The sequence below is a fragment of the Pogona vitticeps genome, chromosome 2, assembly GCF_051106095.1.
Source record: "Pogona vitticeps strain Pit_001003342236 chromosome 2, PviZW2.1, whole genome shotgun sequence".
Taxonomy (NCBI): domain Eukaryota; kingdom Metazoa; phylum Chordata; class Lepidosauria; order Squamata; family Agamidae; genus Pogona; species Pogona vitticeps.
Genome location: NC_135784.1, coordinates 74329617 through 74353127, shown reverse-complemented (window position 1 = coordinate 74353127; position 23511 = coordinate 74329617). Strand labels below are relative to the sequence as shown.

At 40.9% G+C, this 23511-nt stretch overlaps 1 protein-coding gene across 40 annotated transcripts in view; it reads left to right on the top strand.

Annotated features, from left to right (window-relative positions):
* Positions 1-23511, top strand: part of ATP2B2 (ATPase plasma membrane Ca2+ transporting 2) — a 522267-nt gene that overhangs the window by 332953 nt on the left and 165803 nt on the right. For all 40 annotated transcript variants that reach the window (XR_013541723.1, XR_013541722.1, XR_002301733.3 and 37 more), the window contains one exon: positions 15405-15871. Coding sequence is in view for 36 of the 40 variants with exons in the window: in XM_078385427.1 (XP_078241553.1) it covers positions 15673-15871 (199 nt within the window). In the remaining 4 variants the exon portion in view is untranslated. The remainder of the gene's footprint in view (positions 1-15404; positions 15872-23511) is intronic.

Below are 23511 nucleotides of genomic sequence, written 5' to 3'. Positions count from 1 at the left end.
CCCAACTTCATGATTGACTCCACATCTGGCACGGTCAATACATCTGGGGTCATATTCTGCCTTCCATCCAACCTTGGTATAATTTTTCACCATATTATATGCACTCCTGGGAACCTGGCCTTAATAGTCTGTAGCTCCGTGATCACCTGCAAGATAAGCAACTTGCCCTTCTGCTGAGCCAAGTTGCCTCCACCCAGGTCCACCAATATAATGTCTGGGGGCACATCAGAATTACCTTGGGACGCCATTTCCATGAACCCTTCCCAAGCAATGCCTCTCCATCCCATCCATTCCAGCGTGGCCCATGCACCAAGGCCCAAATTACGCCCCCAACTGGAACATGCAGCATACATGGCTGCCCAAAATATAAAACTATGGCCACGTAACCAAACTCTCAACCTCCTTGTATGAAACTCAGAACTTGTAAAAGAAGAATAAACAATACCATATATTGCGGCAAAGAGCCCACATAAGCCCAAAACCTGTGGGACGACCACCTTCCGACCTCCTTTATTTGCTCTTCTCCATATCTAGGAGCTACTGCCATAGACACAGCTCCAATGCGGAAAGAATGTGTCCCAAATTTCCAAACCACTATGTCAGCCTTGTTCAGGGCATGTGACGTAATCGTCCAAAACTGATATTTTGTCAATGGCGACAGATTCTTGTGACAAAACAGGTCACCTGATGCTTTACCCCACACTCGGATGTAATCCTTTATAGCCCGCACAGAGCATAAGCTAACCATAAAACAGTGAGACTATTGTATAATTTTTCCTTTTCCGATTTGGTCAGTCTTGGATCTCCTCAGGTTAACAATGATTCGATCTTCAAAGATCATTACATCATCCACTTGCAAAGCCGAGCGGGACTGGCCATTCTTGGAAACCTACACCAACTCACTGATCCTAAATGCCCCCCAAAATGCGAGGAGAGTTGCTGCTTTAAAAAGGGTAACCTCATAACTATCAGCATAAACAACTTGCCATGTTTTGACTAACTGAACTAAAACATTTGGGGAAAATGGGGTTCACTTGTCCCGACTCTTGCTCCTCTCTCTGTTCCAACCCTCAATCATTTTTTGTATATGAAAATCATTTGTGGCATCCTGATAATCTCTGACTTTAACATAAAATGCCAAGGCTGACATCTTACTCTGAGTGGATCAAGGGGCTAAACCTTTTCAGTGTAAGTGCACAACATACTGTTGTAGACAGTCAACTGTAATGGGCCATGGTTGACCTAACCCTTCTTGTCTGCAGAATGTGAAGAACTCATTACCGCCCAGAGTAGACTTTGGTCTAGATGAGTGGGGTAGAAGATGGATGGATGGATGGATGGATGGATGGATGGATGAATGGATGGATGGATGGATGGATGGATGGATGGATGGATGGATGGATGGATGGATGGCTGTCGCATAACTGCGCCTAATGTTGGGAGCCATTGCTAAACTGATGGCCCTATTGGCTTCAGCCCTCCAAGGTTCTATACCTCCTCCGGCAATACATCTGTCTGAGCCTGGGCCCCTGGAGCCAACACCCTGAACCAGTCAATCTGTTGGCAGGACAGGGCATCAGCCCTGAGCCAGTTGATCTGTTGGCAGGACAGGGCATCAGCCAGAACATTTTTAACATCCAGCACATTTTTAACATGGTGCACATGAAAAATGATATTGCAATGTAAACAACACGGTGTAAATGCTCGCACTAGGTGCATAACCCTGCCATATTATCACACCAAAAATTTACTGTAGAATTGGCCTGTGTCTCTGCCCACAGCCATAAGGCTCCCACTATGGGAAATAATTCCCCAAAGGTGAGGTCTCTGGTTACTCCTAACTCATGCCACTCAGTCGGTTATAGCCCAGCACACCACCTGCCACAGAAATAAATTCTATAGCCTGAAGAATCTGCAGCATCGGAATGTACCTGGAATTCAGTCCGCAGGCAAACCTCCTCTCTCCAAAAGGAAACCCCATTAGAACCTTCCAAGAACTGCAATCATGCCCTCAAATCTTCTTAGCTTGCTCTTATATTAAAGGTCTTGCTCTTATATTAAAATTAGGTACGTAGTGGCGCTGCAGGTTAAACTGCAGAAGCCTCCATGCTGCAAGGCCAGAAGACCAGCAGTCATAAGATTGAATCCACATGATGGAGTGAGCTCCGGTTGCTTGTCCGAGCTCCTGCCAACCTAGCAGTTTGAAAGCATGTAAAAATGTGAGTAGATAAATAGGTACCACCTCAGTGGGAATGAACGGCATTCCGGGTCTAGTCGTGCTGGTCATGTGACCACAGAAACTGTCTTCGGACAAATGCTGGCTCTATGGCTTGGAAACAGGGATGAGCACTGTGCCCTAGAGTCAGACATGACTGGACTAAATGTCAAGGAGAACCTTTACTTTTACCTTTACTAAAGGTCGTTATTCAAGGTCTGGTCAGCTGGATCTCTTCATGGATCAATGAAGAGATGGATGAATGATCCAGCTGTCAGCTGGACAAGGCAGCAATCCCTTCATGGGAACACAATACAACACAATACAAATCCAAAGCAGACCTTTCAACATCACAGTAATCCAAGTTTATGCACCAAGCAACAATGATGAGGAGACTGAAATTGACCAATTTTATGAAGACTGACAACACCTTCTAGAACTGACACCAAATAAAGATATTCTTCTCATTATATGGGTTTGGAATGCTAAAGTAGGGAGTCAAGAGATAAAAGGAACAACAGGAAAGTTTGGTCTTGGAGTTCAAAACAGAGCAGAGCTTCAAGTTTGGTCAAGAGAACAAGCTGGTCATCACAAACACTCTTTTCCAACAGTACAAGAGGTGACTCTACACATGGAAATCACAAAAGCAGATTGATTATATTCTCTGCAGCCAAAGATGGAGAAGCTCTGTACAATCAGCAAAAACATGACCTGGAGCTGATTGCAGCTCTGATCATCAACTTCTCATAGCAAAATTTGAGGTTAAACTGAAGAAAGTAGGAAAATCCACTGGGCTAGTCAGGTATAATCTAAACCAAATCCCTTATGAATACACGGTGGAAGTGAAGGACAGATTTAAGGAACTTGATTTGGTGGACAGAGTGCCTGAAGAACTTTAGATAGAGGCTTGTAACATTGTACAGGAGGCAGCAACAAAACCCATCCCAAAGAAAAGGAAATGCAAGAAAGCAAAGTGGCTGTCTAACGAGGCCTTACAAATAGCAGAGAAGAGAAAGGAAACAAAAAGCAAGGGAGATAGGTAAAGTTACAGAAAATGGAATGCAGACTTCCAAAGAATAGCAAGGAGAGACAAGAGGGCTTTCTTAAATGAACAATGCAAGGAAATAGGGGGAAATAATAGAAAAGGAAAAAACCAGAGATCTGTTCAGGAATATTGGAGATATTAAAGGAACATTTTGTGCAAAGATGGACATGATAAAGGACAAAAATGGGAGGGACCTCACAGAAGCAGAAGACATCAAGAAGAGGTGGCAAGAATACACAGAGGAATTATAGCAGAAGGATTTGGATATCCCGGACAACCAAGATAGTGTGATTGCTCACCTTGAGCCAGACATCCTGGAGAGTGAAGTCAAGTGGGCCTTAGAAAGCCTGGCTAACAACAAGGCCAGTGGAGGTGATGGCATTCCAGTTGAACTATTTAAAATCTTAAAAGATGATGCTGTTAAGGTGCTACATTCAATATGCCAGGAAGTTTGGAAAATTCAACAGTGGCCAGAGGACTGGAAAAGATCAGTCTACATCCCAATCCCAAAGAAGGGCAGTGCCAAAGAATGTTCGAACTACCGCACAATTGCACTCATTTCACATGCTAGCAAGTTTATGCTCAAAATCCTACAAGGTAGGCTTCAGCAGTATGTGGACCGAGAACTCTCAGAAGTACAAGCTGGATTTCAAAGGGGCAGAGGAACTAGAGATCAAAATGCTAACATTCGCTGGATTATGGAGAAAGCCAGAGGGTTCCAGAAAAATATCTACTTCTGCTTCATTGACTATGCAAAAGCCTTTGATTGTGTGGACCACAGCAAACTGTGGCAAGTCCTTAAAGAAATGCGAGTGCCTGACCACCTTATCTATCTATCTATGTATCTGTCTGTCTGTCTGTCTGTCTGTCTGTCTGTCTGTCTGTCTGTCTGTCTGTCTGTCTGTCTCCTGAGAAACCTATATGTGGGACAGGAAGCAACAGTTAGAACTGGATATGGAACAACTGATTGGTTCAAAATTGGGAAAGGAGTATGACAAAGCTGTATATTGTATCCCTGCTTATTGAACTTATATGCAGAATACATCATGGAAAAGGCCGGACTGGAAGAATCCCAAACTGGAATTAAGATTGCCGGAAGAAATACCAAGAACCTCAGATATGTAGACAATATCACTCTGATGGTAGAAAGTGAGGAGGAATTAAAGAACCTCTTAAAGAGGGTGCAAGAGGAGAGTGTAAAAATGGTCTGAAGCTCAACATAAAAAAACCCCAAGATCATGGCCACTGGTCCCATCACTCCTGGCAACTAGAAGGGGAAGGTATGGAGGCAGTGACAGATTTTACATTATTAGGCTCCATGATCACTGCAGATGATGACAGCAGCCACAAAATTAAAAGACTCCTGCTTCTTGGGAGGAAAGCGATTTCAAACCTCAACAGCATCTTAAAAAAGCAGAGACATCACATTGCCAACAAAAGTCCGAATAGTCAAAGCTATGGTTTTTCCTGTAGTGATGAATGGAAGTGAGAGCTGGGCCATAAAGAAAGCTGACCGCCGAAGAATTGATGCTTTTGAATTGTGGTGCTGGAGGAGGCTCTTGAGAGTCCCTTGGACTGCAAGGAGAACAAACCTATACATTCTAAAGGAAATCAACCCTGAGTGCTCACTGGAAGGACAGATCCTGAAGCTGAGGCTCCAGTACTTTGGCCATCTCATGAGAAGAGAAGACTCACTGGAAATGACCCTTATGTTAGGAAAGAGTGAGGGCAAGAGGAGAAGGGGACGACAGAGGATGAGATGGTTGGACAGCGTCATCAAAGTTACCAATATGAATTTGACCCAACTCCGGGATCCAGTGGAAGACAGGAGGGCCTGGCGTGCTCTGGTCCATGGGGTCATGAAGAGTCGGATACGACTAAATGACTAAACAATAACAAAAGCTGGAGAAAGAGATTAATGGTAGCAGCCATGGTGATCTTGGTGACATTGTTTTTACTGCAATAAAAAGGAGGTTGAATACCATGTGTTTTTTCCATTGTTTAATGTAAAAATAATTACACACAGACACCGACACAGACACGGGGGGGGGGGGGAGGGAGGAAACAGACTTTCTGTAAAATTAATGGAGATTCTTCTACCTAGTTTACAATGTATCAATCTATTAAATATGTCAAAAATTCTTTCAGATGTCACTGATAAGCCTCCCATAGAGTTCCAGCAGTTTCTGGGTAAAGTGCCTGCTTATTCTTGTCTGCTGCCCAGACTGAGGCCATGCAAGATCAAAGACCTCATTAAATGTTTTGGCTGGCAATATCAATAGATACTGCAGTATTTACCAGTAAAAGATTCTTCTTCATGTCGGTTTCATAGCTATCAGCTCCCGTCTCTTTGACCACAGTGCATTCTTATTCTGAGCCTTCTGCTTGGGGCTGATTGCCGAAGAGCAGTGGAATGCTTATCTGTAGGAACTCTTTGGGTACATATTCTTTGGATTTATTCTGATGTCAGTCTGTTTATACAGAATGCTCCCTTCTTGAGCAAAAGTGCCTTTTCACTAAGTTCCTAGTGTATATGTCAGCCAGAGTGCTATAGCCCCTTGTCAACTGAGTTGTGAACACCATAGCCTAAAACTAAGTGGTAGTCCAAACTAAAGTAGTATCAGGGATATATTTATTTGTAAGTGATCTGTAAGTCATCTGTAAGTGATGACGATGGACTTAGTGGGGTCTGTTGTAGTCGGGATTTGCATTTGAATTTAGGCTTATATTTGGGGTCTGTATATTAATCTGGGAATGCTTAGGGATTGAGTTGGTATAGCTCAATGTGTAGGAGCAGCTGGTCATGGAGCCATGACTCAGGAGTTTGAATCCCCAGTGTAACTTCTGGGAGAAACAATGAAATGTAACATTATTCTGGTATACTGTACCTGGGAATTTTTAAAGAAAAAAAAACGATGAAGGTCCTTATAGAAGGAACCGTGTAAAAGAACATGCCCAAATAGTTTCCACTTTGCCATCATCACAGGGACATACTGTGATAGTGGCATACTGATAGGGTACTCCATGATATTTCTGGTTCAGGACAACAGAAAGCAAAACATTAAATCAGGCTAGTGTAAAGGCTTTCCTGAATGTGGGAAAAGTTAAATTAGCCAACTAGGTAGAGGGCACAAAGATCTTGTTGCCTAGAGCACTATTTTTAGTCAGCAAACTTAAATGTTATTGTAATTCTCTGTCCCAGATTCTTTGCTTAACAGTTGATTTGGCTTAAGAACAGCCAGGCACTGTTAAGATGCTGGGAAAAAAGCCCAGAGGCAGTAATTCCTTAGACAGGTGCCTCTTCCATTTAGATTAAAATATACTTCCTGCATCTGGCTACAGAATTAGATGCTGGGAGTTCAGTTCCCCATCATGCATCCCAGAAGATCCACCCTGTGTGGCCTTGGTCAAGTTGCATAGTCCCAAGATGCATCAAGAAAAAGGGAATGGTAAACTACTTCTGAGTCTTCATTACCTGGAAAACCCCAAACAGGGTTGCTATAAGCTTAATCTTGTAAAACCACCATTTTATTCTTATAGGTAAAGGTTTCTCTTGACAATCTGTCCAGTCGCGTCTGACTCTAGGGGGTGGTGCTTATCTCCGTTTCCAACCCATAGAGCTAGTGTTTTGTCCGCAGACAATCTTCCATGGTCATGTGGCCAGTGCGACTAGAAATGGAACGCCATTACTTTCCCACTGTGGTGGTACCTATTTATCTACTCGCATTTTTGCATTTCGCATGCTTTTGAACTGCTAGGTTGCGGGAGCTGGGACAAACATCGAGGGCTCACTCCATTGCATGGATTCGATCTTACGACTGCAGGTCTTCTGACCTTACAGCACAGAGGCTTCTGCAGTTTAACCCGCAGCGCCATCATGTCCCTTATAGTTACTGATAAATTCGTTGCTGCAATAGAAATGAAAAGGTCTCAAAAGTCACCTTAAATTGATGCTGCTTAAAGGCAATAGCACAGTAAAAGGCCGGCCTGGAGGAATCCCAAGCCAGAATTAAGATTGCCAGAAGAAATATCAACAACCTCAGATATGTAAACGATACCATTCTGATGTGAGGAGGAATTAAAGAACCTCTTAAAGAAGGTGCAAGAGGAGAGTGCAAAAATGGTCTGAAGCTCAACATAAAAAAAAGACTCACAATCATGGCCACTGGTCCCATCACTTCTTGGCAAATAGAAGGGGAAGATATGGAGACAATGACAGATTTTACCTTCTTGGGCTCCATGATCACTGCAGATGGTGACAGCAGCCACGGAATTAAAAGACTCTTTCTTGGGAGGAAAGCGATGACAAACCTCAACAGCATCTTAAAAAGCACCTTTGTTACCTTGCCGACAAACGTCCGCATAGTCAAAGCTATGGTTTTTCCAGTAGTGATGTATGGAAGTGAAAGCTGGACTGCAAAGAAAGCTGACCGCCGAAGATTTGATGCTTTTGAATTGTGGTGCTGGAGGAGACTCTTGAGAGTCCCCTTGACTGCAAGGAGATCAAACCTATCCATTCTGAAGGAAATCAATCCTGAGTGGTCACTGGAAGGACAGATCCTGAAGCTGAGGCTTCAGTACTTTGGCCATCTCATGAGAAGAGAAGAATCCCTGGAAAAGACCATGATGTTGGGAAAGAATGAAGGCAAGAGGACAAGGGAGTGACAGAGGACGATATGGTTGGACAATGTCATCGAAGCTACCAATATGAATTTGACCCAACTCTGGAATGCAGTGGAAGACAGGAGGGCCTGGCGTGCTCTGGTCCATGGGATCATGAAGAGTCGGATACGACTAAACGACTAAATAATAACAAAAGCTGGAGAAAGAGATTAATGGTAGCAGCCATGGTGATCTTGGTGACATTGTTTTTACTGCAATAAAGAGTCGGACACAACTTAATGACGAAGCAACAGCAACAGAAGAAGTATTCCATGAGGTAGAGTCCCCTAACACCATGTATCCTCATTTCAGCACATCTTCACCATTACATTTTAGGTGGGCACCTTTTTAGCAGTGTGAGTGTTAAATGAATTTAAAACAGTGTTTTAAAAAAATATTGGTCTTATTAACCCTCATACAGCTTGAAGTGACATGTCTGTCCATGAGTGTCACATTTAGTTGATTAAATTATGTGGAACTAGACTTACAAGGAGCATTTCACAGCATTGTTACTTGAATAGCTGTAAATCATGTGCATGTTTTTCAGCTGTTTGTCAGATACAAATAAAAAATGGGTTAGGGTGCACAAAAACCACTTGAATGAATACAAATTGTTACACAATAAAATTATTGCTTTTTGCTTGCCCCTGGATACTTTTTGTTCCAGCCAAAGTATTTTATTTGGAGAAAAAGTCCTATTTATTCATTTATTTATTTATTTATTTATTTATTCATTCATTCATTCATTCATTCATTCATTCATTCATTCATTCATTTATTTATTTATTTATTTGGGCAAGTCATGTTGTGAAGAAGCAGCAGCAGTGGCACATATTCTTGCTGGCTGTGTCTTGGTCCTGTTCCAAGAATGGAGGACACTGGAATGTTCAGAAAGTTTGGGAAGTACAAAAGGTGTGCATTGAACCCCAGCCAATGTGTTAACCATCAATACATTGGAATTCCTATGGGGTGTAAAGTTACAGCCTGCTCCTCATTGGAGGGATGTGAACATTTTGCTGACTTTTAGCTGCGTATTTTGAAAATCTAAGTTCTTTTTTTAATGTCACACTGGTGATATTATTACCTGAAACAATTCAAAAAAATCTCTCCTCTGCTTTGTTCCCTTTTGTTTACATCAGAGTTCCAAAAGCTGAGAGTGCATAGGTGCACAAAACCTGGTTAATTTTTTACTTACTGGCTTCTCTTTGTGTTCTAGAGTGCACCCTTACTTGGGTTGCCTGCTGGCATCTGTGACAGAATAATTTGAGTCAAAAGAAGACAGAGAAGAACGCCATATTTGCTAAATTGAAACAATGCTTTCATGTCTCTATTGAGATTAGAGATCATTGAGTTGACACTGAAAATACATAATGATAGAGGCCTTTTGCCAAATATTACAGTTCTAAAATAATGAGAAAAGATGGATGTGGAGTGCCATTCCCAAGGTTGCTAAGCCACATTGTTGTTGTAGTGAGGGCACACCCTCCTAGCAAGATGTGGCTGCTTCTGAGAGGCGTGGCTCTTTCTCATAGCTGATAGGGAGCTAACTTCAAAAGCCTTTCCTTGGGCCAATCCTGATGTCATTATGTAACCATTGTCCAATCTGAACTCTGTCAACAATCTGTATACTGTCAACTATCTGTGAGCTTGTAAGGTTAATAAAACACAGTCCTCCTGGGGGCAGGACAGTCTTATTTGAGGTCCTCTTCTTCTAGTTGCCCATCAGGAGCACTGCTGACAGACATCCTTCTGGGTGTGTGGCTGACTTTAACTCTCTCTCTAAGACTACGTATTTGCTATCCTAATTATCTGGTGATCACCATAAACCATCAGCCTTCTCATTTCGTGACCCTACAGAGGGAGTTCCTATTATGTTGATCTGAATCAGAATAAAAGTGGAGTTGGTGCCATACACGTTTATTCAGATGTTTATCTTCATAAGCAGTATGATCCTCACAATGAAAGACACTTGACTCCTCTTCAGAGTTATAGGACAACTAAGAACCTTGTTGTTTGTTTTGTTTTTACTCTGCTGATGTTGAGGCCAGTTTAGAACAATGTTTATAACTGAAACATAGACATTAAATGTTACGTATTAATATGAGTGTTGCTTAGTCTCATGTAAAGCTTCAGTCAGATTAGGGTATGCTAACACTTTAGCTCTTTAAACAGCTGGTCCATAGCTCAAATCAACGTTCCAGTTTGGTGGAGTGACCTCTTCACCTTGGACAAGTAGATGGAGAGAGTTGCCAAATTGTGGCCCCTTCAGGAGGTCAGTCAGTAGCTGATTCTCCTGACTGGCTTCCTGGGGACCAGCTGAACTGAGACACTGGGTGAGCAGCCACATCCTCTCTAGATGTGTGTGTGTGTGCATGCGCACATGTGCACATGTGCGGACACACTCTCCAGAGATCCACACTGACCAACCTTCTAAGTGAAGTAGTCAGGAAGAAAGATGGATAAGGGGCTGGTTCCTGAGCAAGCCTGCCAGGTCCTGAGTATCTCAGTCTGAGCTGCGTATGCATCTCCCGCCTCCCCGAGCAAGCATATGAGTGAGGTAGCTTTCTTTCTCACTTTTAAAGCACTTTATTATTCCCTGACAAGCACATGCATGCAAAATAAATCAAAAGTAAAATCCACACAGAAATAGTTCTTTGGATCCTATCCTACAAATATGTCAAGCTGCTATCGTAGAAACTCCAAAGCAGAATTCATTGAGGCCAGTGAAGCTTTTTGCACATCAGTTTTACATGGCTATTCATGGCAGATCCAAAGCAAAAGATGCTTTAGCATTGTGTGGGTCTCTAGCACCTCTTGTCCCTGGACCTTACTGTAACTCTGAGTCCTGGACTGTGTGCTGGGAAAGAGATAAGAGAACGCTACACAGCCAAATAGGAGGTATCGACACATATTGACAGCCCAGTCCAAAGCATTACTCCACACCTCTGCATCTCCCACGCCTTCTTCTGCTTCAGTCACTTCCTCATCCTCCCTGAGCAAGGATCATCTTGGTCCTCCTCTCCAACTCTTGAAGGTCCGGAATCTTCTCCCTCTCTAGTACCGCCTCTGCCTCCAACATGGGCAGGATATCTGTTGCCACTGTTCTTGGGGTCTCGATCTGCGATGGGTAGAGCCCCACATAAGTGGGCCATACATTTTCCCAAGTGGTCATTCCATCCCTGTGGGCATTCTCCAAGGGGGAATTGTGGAAGATGCCAAGGTTGGACCCAGCTCCATCCCATCATCCACCCACTCACAGACTTTTAAAGAATATGGTGAGGTTTCATGCCCCACATAGCCAGTGAAAAATTCCAATTGGACCCTTTTGAACACAAATTAAAGGAGAGCTGGGTGAATAGCTCAGTGAGTTAGGTGTCTGGCTGTGGAGTCAGAGACTGGGAGTTCAGTTCCCAGTGTGCATCCCAGACGAGCCAGACTGTCTGGCCTTGGGTGGGCTGCAGTCCCAAAGTTTCTCCAGAAGAAAGGAACCGTAAGCCATTCCTGAGTACTGTATTTCTACCTAGAAAACCCTGGAAAGGGTTACCATAAATCAGAAGTGACTTGACAACACACACACACACACACACACACACACACACACACACACACACACACACACACACACACACACACACACACACACACACACACACACACACACACACACACACACACACACACACACACACACACACACACACTTTAAAGCCTATGTATTCAAGTACCTTATTGCCTGCAGTGTGTGAAGTCTTGCTATCTTCTTGTTCCTTCTTTTAGATTTCTGTCCTTTTATCAAGCAGTTACACTAATCCCTGAGCAAGTCTGAGAATAGTATTTGTTTCCGTCACGCCAAATTGCTAGGTGCTTTGGCAGTGTTCCTGGACTTTGCATAAAAGAGATTTCAGGATCGAATGAAAGTTGCATATCTTGTTCCATGAGATTATAAAGCTGCTTTATCAGTGAATAATGCTAGTCATGCTTTATGCTTTCTGCATTTTACCAGTCTGCCTTCCAAAAACACAAGAGATGTTATTTCCCTGGGGGTTATGCTATTAAGCGAATCCCAACCACGGCATAAGCATTATTAGGAGATATGTAGTTCCTCAAGCAGATGAGCTGAGGTTTTTGTCTTCCCATCGTTCTTTTGGTGGTTTATATTTAATTGAAGGTCAGATAAAATATTAAACAGGCAAATTATTTAGTTATTGTGAGAAAACAGCATCACTGACTAATGTTGGCTGACAAAAATGACATGGTATTACAGTATTTATGAGGTCTGGAACAAATTGTCATCCTGAAGGTGTACAAGTATATGTCAGTATCTAATTTTAAAAAATCAAGAAAAGTGGAATGTACTTTGACTCCTTTATTTGAGAATGTCAGTAGCAAGTGGGATATTTACTCAAGTGGCTGGTGAGGCCTTACATCTCAACTGGAAGTTCCACAGCATAGCAGTGCCCCACTTTTGCACTAGATATTTCTGCAGAGTAAACCAAAACATGTGTGAAGTAGAGCTACTCCTATGGTTCCTTGAATTCTGCTGTGTAGGTGGATGTCTCCAATTCAAAGTAAAGTGCTAATGAAGGAAGCATCTAAAGTCGCTGCTGTGTTCTGTAATAAAATGAAACGTACAAATGCAAGAGTAGGCTTTATAGACCATTTTAAAAAGTATCCTATGATCTGCATGTTTTCATGGATCAGGACCATCCATCAGGTGAAAGAATCTAAACTTTAAAAGTTCATGGCAAGATGGATTTTGCAAGGCAAATTAGAAGTCTCGTGTGTCTGTTTTGAAGTTTTAAAAATTACATCTTTAAAAGTATTCGTGAAGGCTTTCAGGGCCGGGATCTAATGGTTGTTGTGGGTTTTTTGGGCTCTTTGGCCGTGTTCTGAAGGTTGTTCTTCCTGATGTTTCGCCAGTCTCTGTGGCCGGCATCTTCAGAGGATAGCACTCTGTGCTCTGTGGCCGGCATCTTCAGAGTGCTGTCCTCTGAAGACCCTGGCCACAGAGACTGGAGAAACATCAGGAAGAACAACCTTCAGAACACGGCCAAAGAGCCCGAAAAACCCACAATAACCGCATCTTTAAAAGTTCATGGCAGCCAGGAAAGTTACTCTTAGATTTAAAATCCAAAAGTACTTGGCAAGATTGATTTTGCCAGACACATCTTTCTTAGGGGTAAGTCAGGCAAGATGTACACTACATTAGGCCTGTTGTTTTAAAGTGACAGCTAAGGCAGCTGTGAATTGGATATCACACCCCAGTTCTTCAAACAAAGAGGCACCACACACTTTCTCATGTGTCTGTCAGGTCAAAAATATTTCTGAAACTAGAGTCAGCCTTATAAAAATTTTTGCAGTATATCAAATCTAATGAATGTTCAAGTGTGTTCTTGGGTGTTTAATGCTGGAACGAATATCTCAGGTTATCCTGAGATGCTGGAGCTCTCATGCTTAGATGGTTTTTTGTGATCTCTTTCAGCACTGCAACTTAACATTTTCATGACAAAGAATCCCAATGGAACTGTAAATATTAAGGGAAAAAAGAGATGCAGTAAAGGAGAACAGTGATAAGGACCTTCTCTGGGGTTTCTCTGTCACTCCAAAACATCTGTTTGGAGCTGTGAATTTGATTGGGAATCTATGTTGGCAGAGGGGTTTTTAATCCCCTTCCTAGTCTTCTTTGCCAATCTAAATCAATTCTTAAACCCCGCCTGTAGTACCTACATATTTTCAATCTGAAGCATATAGCAGCTTTGATTGGGAAAGGCAATTAAGGCTGGAGAAATGTCAAGAGAAGGGAGTGTTAAACATTATTTTGCAAGGCAAATTAGAAGTCCCATGGGTCCGTTTTGCAGTTTTAAAAAATGTAGCATCATGGTTTCCCCACATCAAATGCAGCCCAGTCTTTATACACCTAGTTATTTCAAGTCTTTATCCTTCCCACTCCATTAGTCATGTTATGAGGACTCGAAGACAAAATATGCTTAAGAACATTTTAACATGGGAAGCAGTCTTGCAGTGAGTCAGACCCTTGGTTCATATCGGCCAGCATTGTTAGTACTGACTGGCAGTAGCTTTCTAGGATTTAATCATGGATGATATCCTAGTCTTATCTGAAGACTGAACTTGGCACTTCTGTGTGCAAAAAACATACTCTATACTAATGAAGCATGACACCTTTGTTGTGAAATGTATGAGGTAGTGCAAGCAGAAATTTTTTTAAATATCTGGATCAATATCTGGATCCCAAATTAAGCAGAATAACTGATAAACTAATGAACCATCTGTGCGCACACAGAAGTCAACAGACTTCCTGTTCAGTTGGTAGTTTGTCCCCAGAAAGTCATTGCTTTGGGCCAAGAAATCAGTTGGTTTCTTGTGGCTTTCCAGTATCCTTCGATGCATTGTATAATGAATGCATTAATAACTATATGAGCATGACTTAACACTCATTATCCAGAAGACATATTAACATTCTAAAGGCCTATTTTTAGTGTGCAAAGCAGCAAAGGTTTATGGGCTTATAAAACTATATATTAGCTTTTACCCACTTCATGTAAAACAAATCATAGATAAACTTTCAGGGACAAGGTATAATGGCTGGTTTCAGCATATTTGTATATAGCTCACCACTATTTCCCCAACAAACAGATTTTAACTGTTGCTTCTCATAGATCATGTACGCGCCTGAATATTGCACATTATAAGTCTCATAGAATGAGTTATGTTTGCTCGTTTGGAGTTTGCAAAGAGACACTCAGCTCTCATGCTTAAGGTATCAAGTGTGCTGGTGAGTCGGATAACAGGTGGTGCTGAAGGAGAGCAACTTTTCCTACTTCTATGACATGGAGGACTTGCTGTTTAGTTTAGAGCACTTGGATATTTTCATCTTCCTCCTTGAGGTTGTGTTTATTTTCACAGCCTGTTGACACGACAATGTTTAATTTCTTTAAAGGTATTCAAAACTGAAAATAATTTTTTTAAGAATATTGTCCTTCTTTGTTTTTTTCCTCATGAAAACAGTTTCTATAATGTTTCAAAGGACCAGTAATACTAGCCAATTAATTTTTATTACTTCGTAGTCTTTATGAGGTGTATTATTTGCATCTTATCAGATGAAAGATTGATAGAGCAGTCTGAACAAGAGCCCCTATGAGAAGCACATCTAGGCTGTTGGACTAATGGCTTGCTTATTAATATTCATGAGCCATCTCATTTAGCTGGTGCTCTTGGGACTTGATTAAAGTAAGGATTGCTTCAATTGCTACTGGAGCTGGAAGCAGTCTTGTGGGTGACACGGCTGGTTCTGTGACAATCTGTGGAGACAGCTAGAGCTATAATTCTGTAACATACTTTGAGTACCTTCTATATCAGGGCTTGTGTATTCAAGCCATATTTGAGGGGGGTGGTGTGAAAGAGGAGCTGTTTCAGCTTATCCTACTCCGTCTTCTAATGTGTGTCTTGCATTTGTTTCTTAAGGTGTGAAGGAGAAGATGACCATGTAGATGACAACTGCGTGGATGCAGCATAATGGAAAACAGTGAATGGGGTGGAACTGGCCTGCAACCTTAAAAACCGACCACCTGGTTAAAAGCACACCAGCTATTTATTTGTTGCTTTCTCAACGGTTATTCTCGGAAGCATAAAGTGGATTCATTCTACCGCTTAGGCTGGAACGTGAATCTCCACACTTGCAAATTTTAAAGTTGTATATAGCACACAGAGTGGAGCAATATTATCAGCAACAATGGGTGACATGACAAATAGTGATTTTTATTCAAAGAACCAAAGAAATGAGGCCAACCATGCAGGAGAATTTGGGTGCACACTTGAGGAGCTGCGCTCCCTCATGGAACTTCGAGGAATGGAAGCAGTTGTTAAAATTAAAGAGACATATGGGGATACCGAGGGCCTGTGCAGACACTTGAAGACGTCGCCAACAGAAGGTAAGCAATACAAATATTTCCTTTTTCTACGGGAGTCTGAAGTGAAGGCTTTCCTTCATAAAGTAGGGCTCCTATAAGGGCTTTGTTTCTTTGTTTTTCTGCTATGCCCAACAGCCAGAAGAATGTTGCCAAGGGGACAATTTTGAACAATCTTGAGCAAAGCGAGACAAATATAGGTACTGTTACAGCTTGTACGGTGTCATAAGTCAAAAGATATGTGTTGGATATGTTATTGTGGTGTTTTAATTTAACTATACTTTTAGAGGAATGCATTAAAATCATCACTGAAGATGTTCTGTTTAATTACCTTTATTATACTAGTAAAGATATTCCCCCAGAGGCCTTATTTTTGGTATTACTTTTACAGTTCTTCAGCAAGACTTTTATTTTCAATCCATGCTATGTCTCTGTAGATCTGAATTATCTTTGGATACCTGAAACACTCCACCATACTCTGTGTCATAGTTTGATGACATGGAGGAATTGATCCTCCTTAATGCCTTTGGACACTTTATGTGTTAGCTTCCCCTTAAATGCCTGATACACAATATGAACTTATATTCATAAGACTGCATAGAAGCTTATATGTCAATGCTGTCACTTTGATTTTTCAATATGAAAAGTCATTTTTCATCTGTGTTTTGAAAGTTCGTTTAGCAGAGAGCTTGACTGACACATCTCAAAAGATGAAATACCCTGTATTTATCCTGTGAATCTTAGTAGACAAAGGACCCTGCATCACTGAAATTCTAGTTTCTTTTGATAACCCATTGAGGGTCTTGGGAAACATAGCTGCTCTTACAAATTAAGGGTGGAGCATTTGTAACACTCAGTTGTAGGTAAAATGTATTCCACATCAGCATGTATAACATTAGGTTTTCAAGTCAGTACAAGAAAATGAGTGATAAGTGTATGAATCAAAATATCTTGCTTTGAGGAGCTAGGCCGTGGAACTCCTAACGCAGTTTTGGAGACATGTGAACTTCTGAAGGGAAAAAGGAAGAATTGGTGAACATTGTTTTTCTGTTTCCTTCCCAGAACCTTCTGTGAACACACAAAAGTGTTTTATTAGTGGAATGACCCACTGGGTCCAATCAGCTTTTGTAATTTGGAATGTATTGTTATTCCGTGTATTTCCATGTATAGTGAAATGCTGTTCATATGATGGAAAATTATGGTCTTCTAAAAAGGCTTTGCCATTCTTCAACTTCTCAATTGTAATACCAGAGAATGAATACTTCAGAAGTTTTTATTATCCTATATTTGTAGCTTCACATTATGGAGCAGGAGTGGGGAACATGAGGCTATCTAGATATTATTGGTCTCCAGTTCCCATCTGGTCCAGTAACAAATGTTAAATATTCAATAATGATGGGAGATGATTTTTTAAAAAAAATCTAGAGGACTGTACTTTCCTTATCTTTTGTAGATCCTATAATTCAGAATTTCACTTGCATAATATTCCCATCTGGGATACAAATCTTGAGCATAGAAAACAACAACCATAAAGTATTAACAATACTATACATGCTATGCATAGCATAGAGTAGACCTTTGGTCTAGATGGGCGGGGTAGGAATATAAACAAACAAACAAACAAACAAACAAATAAATAAATAAATAAATAAATAAATAAATAAATATGCTGTGGAACTAAAGATGTGGCATTGTATCTTGAAAACTGTCAGCACACACATTTAGTCTGCATTGGGGAATGATGATACTTATGCTGTTATAATACCCCAGCATAGCAGTATATTTGAGAAGACTGAATCGCATGAGATAATGTACATTCAATAGTTTATATTCTCAGTTGCATAACATTATAGCACCTGAGAACACAGTCATAGTGCAGTTTGAGAATTCTGTATTGCATTATTTACGGAAGAGGCAACAATGAAGAAACATAATCCTGCTTAGCAGAACAGGCTATTCAATGCCATATAGTCAGTTATACAAAGTAGCTCAAAAGTAATCTGTATTTAAGGTAAGAGTTCCAAATTCCATGAATGCCATGAATGATGGGATCAGTAGTAATTACACATGGAATTTAGATCATAAAGGCCAATGTGTTACAGTGCTGTGAAAGCCTAAAGCATATTTCACACTGAAATACTCACTTGGCAGTCTGTTTTGTAAATAAAACAGCATTACTTGACTGCTGTACATAGCATGGGGGGGGGGGAAAGCACATTAATACCCAGGGAAAGATGATAGCCTATTCATGTTTGTCTCAACTGGAGTAAACCCATTGAATCAATGAGAACTTGGTGAATGAACATTTAGTAAGCTCCTGTGGTTCAGTGGGTCTAGCTGCAGTTAACACTTGGATTTGGGCCTGAGACTGAGAAGAAGGAAAGCACTGCATCACATAGTTGTACGTACGTAACAGTAATGAGAGAAATAGCTCTGACAATTTTAAAAAATGATGCTCAAAATACAGTGAGGCACAGCAAAAAGTTTCCTCTTACAGATCAGAACGACAGAGTAGTAGTTGATGGTGTAAGTTCACAACCACAGGAAAGGAATCAGAGGGAAATAAATAGTTACAAACTGATTTTTGACCCAGGGGTGAAAAAGGGATCTTATAAGCCACAGTGACGGACTTTAAAGCCAGTGTTGTAAGTGTGAATCAGATAGTCAGGACCTCTGGGTGAAAGAAGCAATGGATAGCTTGGCCTACAACCTCTTCCCACAGCATTTTTAAAGCTAATGCTACATCCTAAGCTGTCCAATGAATACACTTGCATTTGATCTTGATTGCTCTTATTTTCCAAATAGAAGATATCAGCATGGTAGAAAAATTCTTTTATTTCTCTAGAAGTTGCAGCTTTCTGATGTTATTAGAAAGGGACACCAGTAGCTCTTCACAATCCTGCATACATTAAGAGAATATTTATGTTCCTGTAACAAATATAGCATGCCCTTGGTTATTTTAGTACAAACTGTCTTAGGTGAGCCATTACAGCAGTACAGGAACACAGTGAATTTCCATTTGCACAGAGCTGTTTACTCTGTGGAACGTAGGTCTGGGAATTTATAATGATGCCTTGACAGCATTCTCTCTTCTTTCATGCACCTGAATGATAATTGAAAGAATACTGAAGAGGTAGATGACCCATTCCTTCCTAAAACAACTGTCCGGATGCTCATCTGCCATTTTTGTTTGTTTGTCTAGATGACTAATATATAAGTGCAGTATAGATTTTCAGTAAAGTGATATGTATGAATGCTTATCCCAGGCTTCCATTATTTGCTCAAGTTTTTTTTTTAAATTCTGTAGTATTTCTTCTACTGCAAATTGTTATATATATATGACAGAACAAACCCAACATACTCAAGGGGTTAAATCCTAGGATGCACCTTCATTTGTATTGTAACACCATGGGACTATGTATTTATGTCAGAAGCTTGGAGTCACAAAAAGATGCACTGTCTGCAGCCAAAACCAGATCTCTCTACAGTATGTGACTTGCTACCATAACATAAGCTAGTGACAGAGGGAGGACATCTGCCCATCTCCTTTGGCAGAGTCTTGCTTTATCATCCAGAGCTTTTACTTTGCCAGATGGGGAGCTTTTACTTTGGAGATGGGGAAAATGGAACATTGTTCAAAATCCAATTGGGAAGAAGCTGTATTCTCATAAAAGCAAAGATCATTTCCCCCTTCCTGCTATTTGCCCATCATGCAATCTGTTGTGCAACCAGTTATGCGTGAAACTGGTCACGCGAAGGTGAGCCTGCTGCACAGAGAGGCCTATGTGATCACCCTTATACAATCACATAAGTGAACAGGATTCGGCCAACTCTGGGATTAGGGCATTATATCAGGCACGCAGATCCTGAAGTAGTTAGTCCTCACATAGTAAAGACAACTAGAAATGTTTTCTTCTTCATGTATAATGGTAACATCTGGGGGTGGGAGAGCTGCACAATATGAGTATTTTCAATACGGCTTTTCAGCTATAGCTCTAAAATGCACAGTGTTGCAAACCTGTTCATGTTTTAATTGATTTTTAAAAATTTATAACTTGTCCTGTATCAGTAGATCTGGAGATAAGGTACAGTGAGTATAATTACCTTAAAAGAATCTAAGGAGTACAGTAGACATCATCATAGCTATTATGATTTAGATAAGGCAGCTCTAAACATGGATGTTATGCTTCATCCAAATTTAGAGTCTATTTCTGAGTTGTCTGCTGTAGCAATCTGTAACATTCATTTAGCATTACCTGGTCAGACTGTTGAACTATTTGTCTTTTATGGTTTTTCCCCCCAATTATTTCTTGGTCTTTATTCATCCACATTAATATTTCTCCATTGGTTGCCCTTTTGACCCAGGAAATTCTTAGCTTCTTATGAAGAATCCACATTTGAAATAATTGTGTCTTTTTCTATAGTCGTCTGTATTAAAATCCATACAGAAGAACTGAGACTGCAAAGTAATGCACAACTATGGCCCTTTAAAACTCCCTCAACAGTTCAAACAAAACAGAAAGCAGTGAACTAAAGGACTGGACACCATGCAGTGATTCCAGTAGCTGCAAAAATGCTTGGGTGGACAGCCAGGTTTTCACTTAGTGCCCAGTTAAAAGACAATCTCAGTATCAGCTGGGCCTCCACAACTAGGATGCCATATCAACGGAAGCTCTCCCCCCAAAACCTCCTCAGAGTACATTGATCTGAGTGGTGGAAAACAGAGATGAGGGACACCTCCAGCGAATCTGAATGACTGGATACACATGAACTGGGCTCCTTCAAATATTATAAGCTGTAGTCTTGTTGAATGTGTGAGTAAAAGCAACAAGATGGGGAACATTGCCTGAATTTTCAAGCTGTCTGTTTTGTGAAATACTGCCTGGACTTTCAGTTTCATCTTGGAACCGATGTCTCTGGCAGGGGGTTGGAGATTCTTCAGTGGGCTGGATTGACCAGGATTTTGCGTTACGCTGGTGTAAAGGTGTGAAAGGCTGTTGTCCTCTCACTGTAAGTGAAGAAGATTCAACAGGCAGCCCAGTTGGCTTCTATACATGGAAGACATAAAATTTCATTTCCCCCCTTTGCCTCAGGCTGAACTTGAGCCAACTAAAGAAGAGTTATCATGTAGACATTGAAGAATCATGGAATTTTTACAGTGAAGTCCTAATGATGTTGGCTACTTAGAAGAATATTTTCTGTTTACAAATCTGCAGGGATGTCATCCACTGACCTAAGGATACAAATACAGTGGTGCCTCGCTTAATGGCAGTAATCCATTCCAGGAAAATCGCCGTTAAGCGAAAACATAGTAAAGTGAAAATAAAGACCTCATTGAAATGCATTGAAACCTGTTCAATGCGTTCCAGTGGGGTAAAAACTCACCGTCCAGCGACGATCCTCCATACGGCTGCCATTTTCGCTGCCTGTCTAGTGAGGAATCCGTCCCTAAACACAATGGGGAGCCATTTTAATTACCCGGTGGCCATTTTGAAACCGCCAATCAGCTGTTTAAAAATCATCGTTTTGCGAAGAATCGGTTCCCGAAGCAGGGAACTGATCATTGCAAAGCGAAATCCCCCCATTTAGACCATTGTTTTGCGATCGCAATTGCGATCGCAAAAAGATAATCGTAAAGTGGATTCGTCGTAATGCGGGGCAATCGTAAAGTGAGGCACCACTGTATAACATTGGATAGTAAATGAAGCAATTGCATTGGTCAAGTAAGCTAAATCTTTAGTTAAGCAATGTTTAAATTCCTATCCTGAGTGGGGGAACTACATTCTCTGCTATGAGAGCTGGTGGCATGTTCTTTGTCTTGTGCACCAATATATGGAACTCCGCGGTGGCTCAGAGCTGCTGAGCAGCCTGTTTGCCTCCTATTGGCTTTTACTTCCCAGGCTTTCCAGTGTGTTCCAAGGAATGCACATGGGTAAATGTTGAGATTGGTAACCTGATATATACTGAATTTCTCTGGTATGGGAGGAAGCTTGAAAAAGCTGAAATCTTTTTTTAGTACAGTTTTTAAAATGTAATAGCATCAGGTATGACAAACCTTGGGCACCCTGGGTGTTTTGGACTGTAACTCCCAAAGTCCTTTATCATTGGCAATACAGGCTGAGAATTCTGGAAGCTGAAGTTCAAAATACCTGGAGAGCAAATTGTTCACCACCTTAGCCTAGTATTTCATTTGAAGGAGTTCTTTCAATTTGATCACTATAAGATGAAATCAAGGTGTTGTCTGCAAGATAGATCCTTCTGTGTTGCTGCCCCTAGACTCTGGAACTCCTTCCCACAGGAATCTAGACTGGCCCCATCTTTACTGTCCATCTGCAAGCAGGCGAAGACCTTTCTCTTCGGGCACGTTTTCTCTGAGTGATTGGCTGCCTGAGAGTTGCTGGGTTTTTTTTTTAATGGATAGTTGTACCTTATTGCATTGAATGTGTTTTAGTGTTGTTTATTTTTTTAAAATATTGTATTCATTTGATCTTTTAGTGTTGTATACCTACTATTAGCTTAAATACTGTCTTTTAATTGTTGTCACTTTTAAGGAGAAAGGTGGGAAACAAACAAACAAAAAAATAAATGCAGCCACAGTGATAATGACTTTCCCACTGAGAAAGCAACAATACCAGTCCACTGGTGTTTAAAAATATTGGATAACCAATGATTTGCTCTTTCAGAAGGCCCGATTGAAAATGAACTTCAAAGTAAACTGAGTGCTTTGATGAAAACCTACTGATACTGCCTGAGTGCAATAAGTAAATGAAAATGGACAGATAAAGGAAGTTCAGATTCCCTTTCCAAAGAGGTTTAATTTACAACTTCCATGATGTCCAAGCACTTGCGGAATGAAGCAAGCAAATTATAGCTCATTCTTATTAAAGTTCTCAAGAGAACTTTTGTCTGCGATTTTTAGAGATAACATTGTTAAGCGGCTCCTGCAAACAAATCCTTGAAAAGCACATGATTTGCGTGCCTGCTGGTTGAGAGAGCTAGTGGTATGTCAGGGTGTAGGTTTGGTTTCATAAAATGATGTGTGGATACTGCATCTGCAGGTTTTAATGTATGTGATGTATTTATTTAAAATATTTATGGATTGCTTTTAAGGATAACTTAAAAAAAAAAAAAACCTTTCACCAGGCAGCTTCCAGTGGTTCATTGAAACACAAGTCACAATAATAAAAGCAACAAACAGTATTAATAATTGGTAAAAAACAGACATTGAAAATAATAAAATAAAAATAGCATCAGCCCGATAAAATATTGAGCAGAAATTCAAGAACTATTAAAATCATTACAGCAAAAACCACTTCAGTTTTTCAGCTAATAAAATCGATATCTGCAAAAGCCAGATAAAATAAACACACCTTTGGTGCTTTTCTAACAGCCTTCTATGCTTGGGCTTGACAATACCCCAAAGGCAGTGCCAACCCACATCCACCTTATGATCACCAGCCTAGTTGTTGTAACCTATAAATATATTGGCAGAATCCTATTGCTAGTCCCCAAAAAGTTGAATGATAACTCAATATTTAAACACTTCTCAGTGAGTCATTCAATCTACTTTATCTTAGACTAGCAATAGACGAGTGGCCTTTGAACAGTGCTTCGGTGATCAATCCAAGCGAGGCAGGCTGATGGGGATGAAAGCACTCCTGACT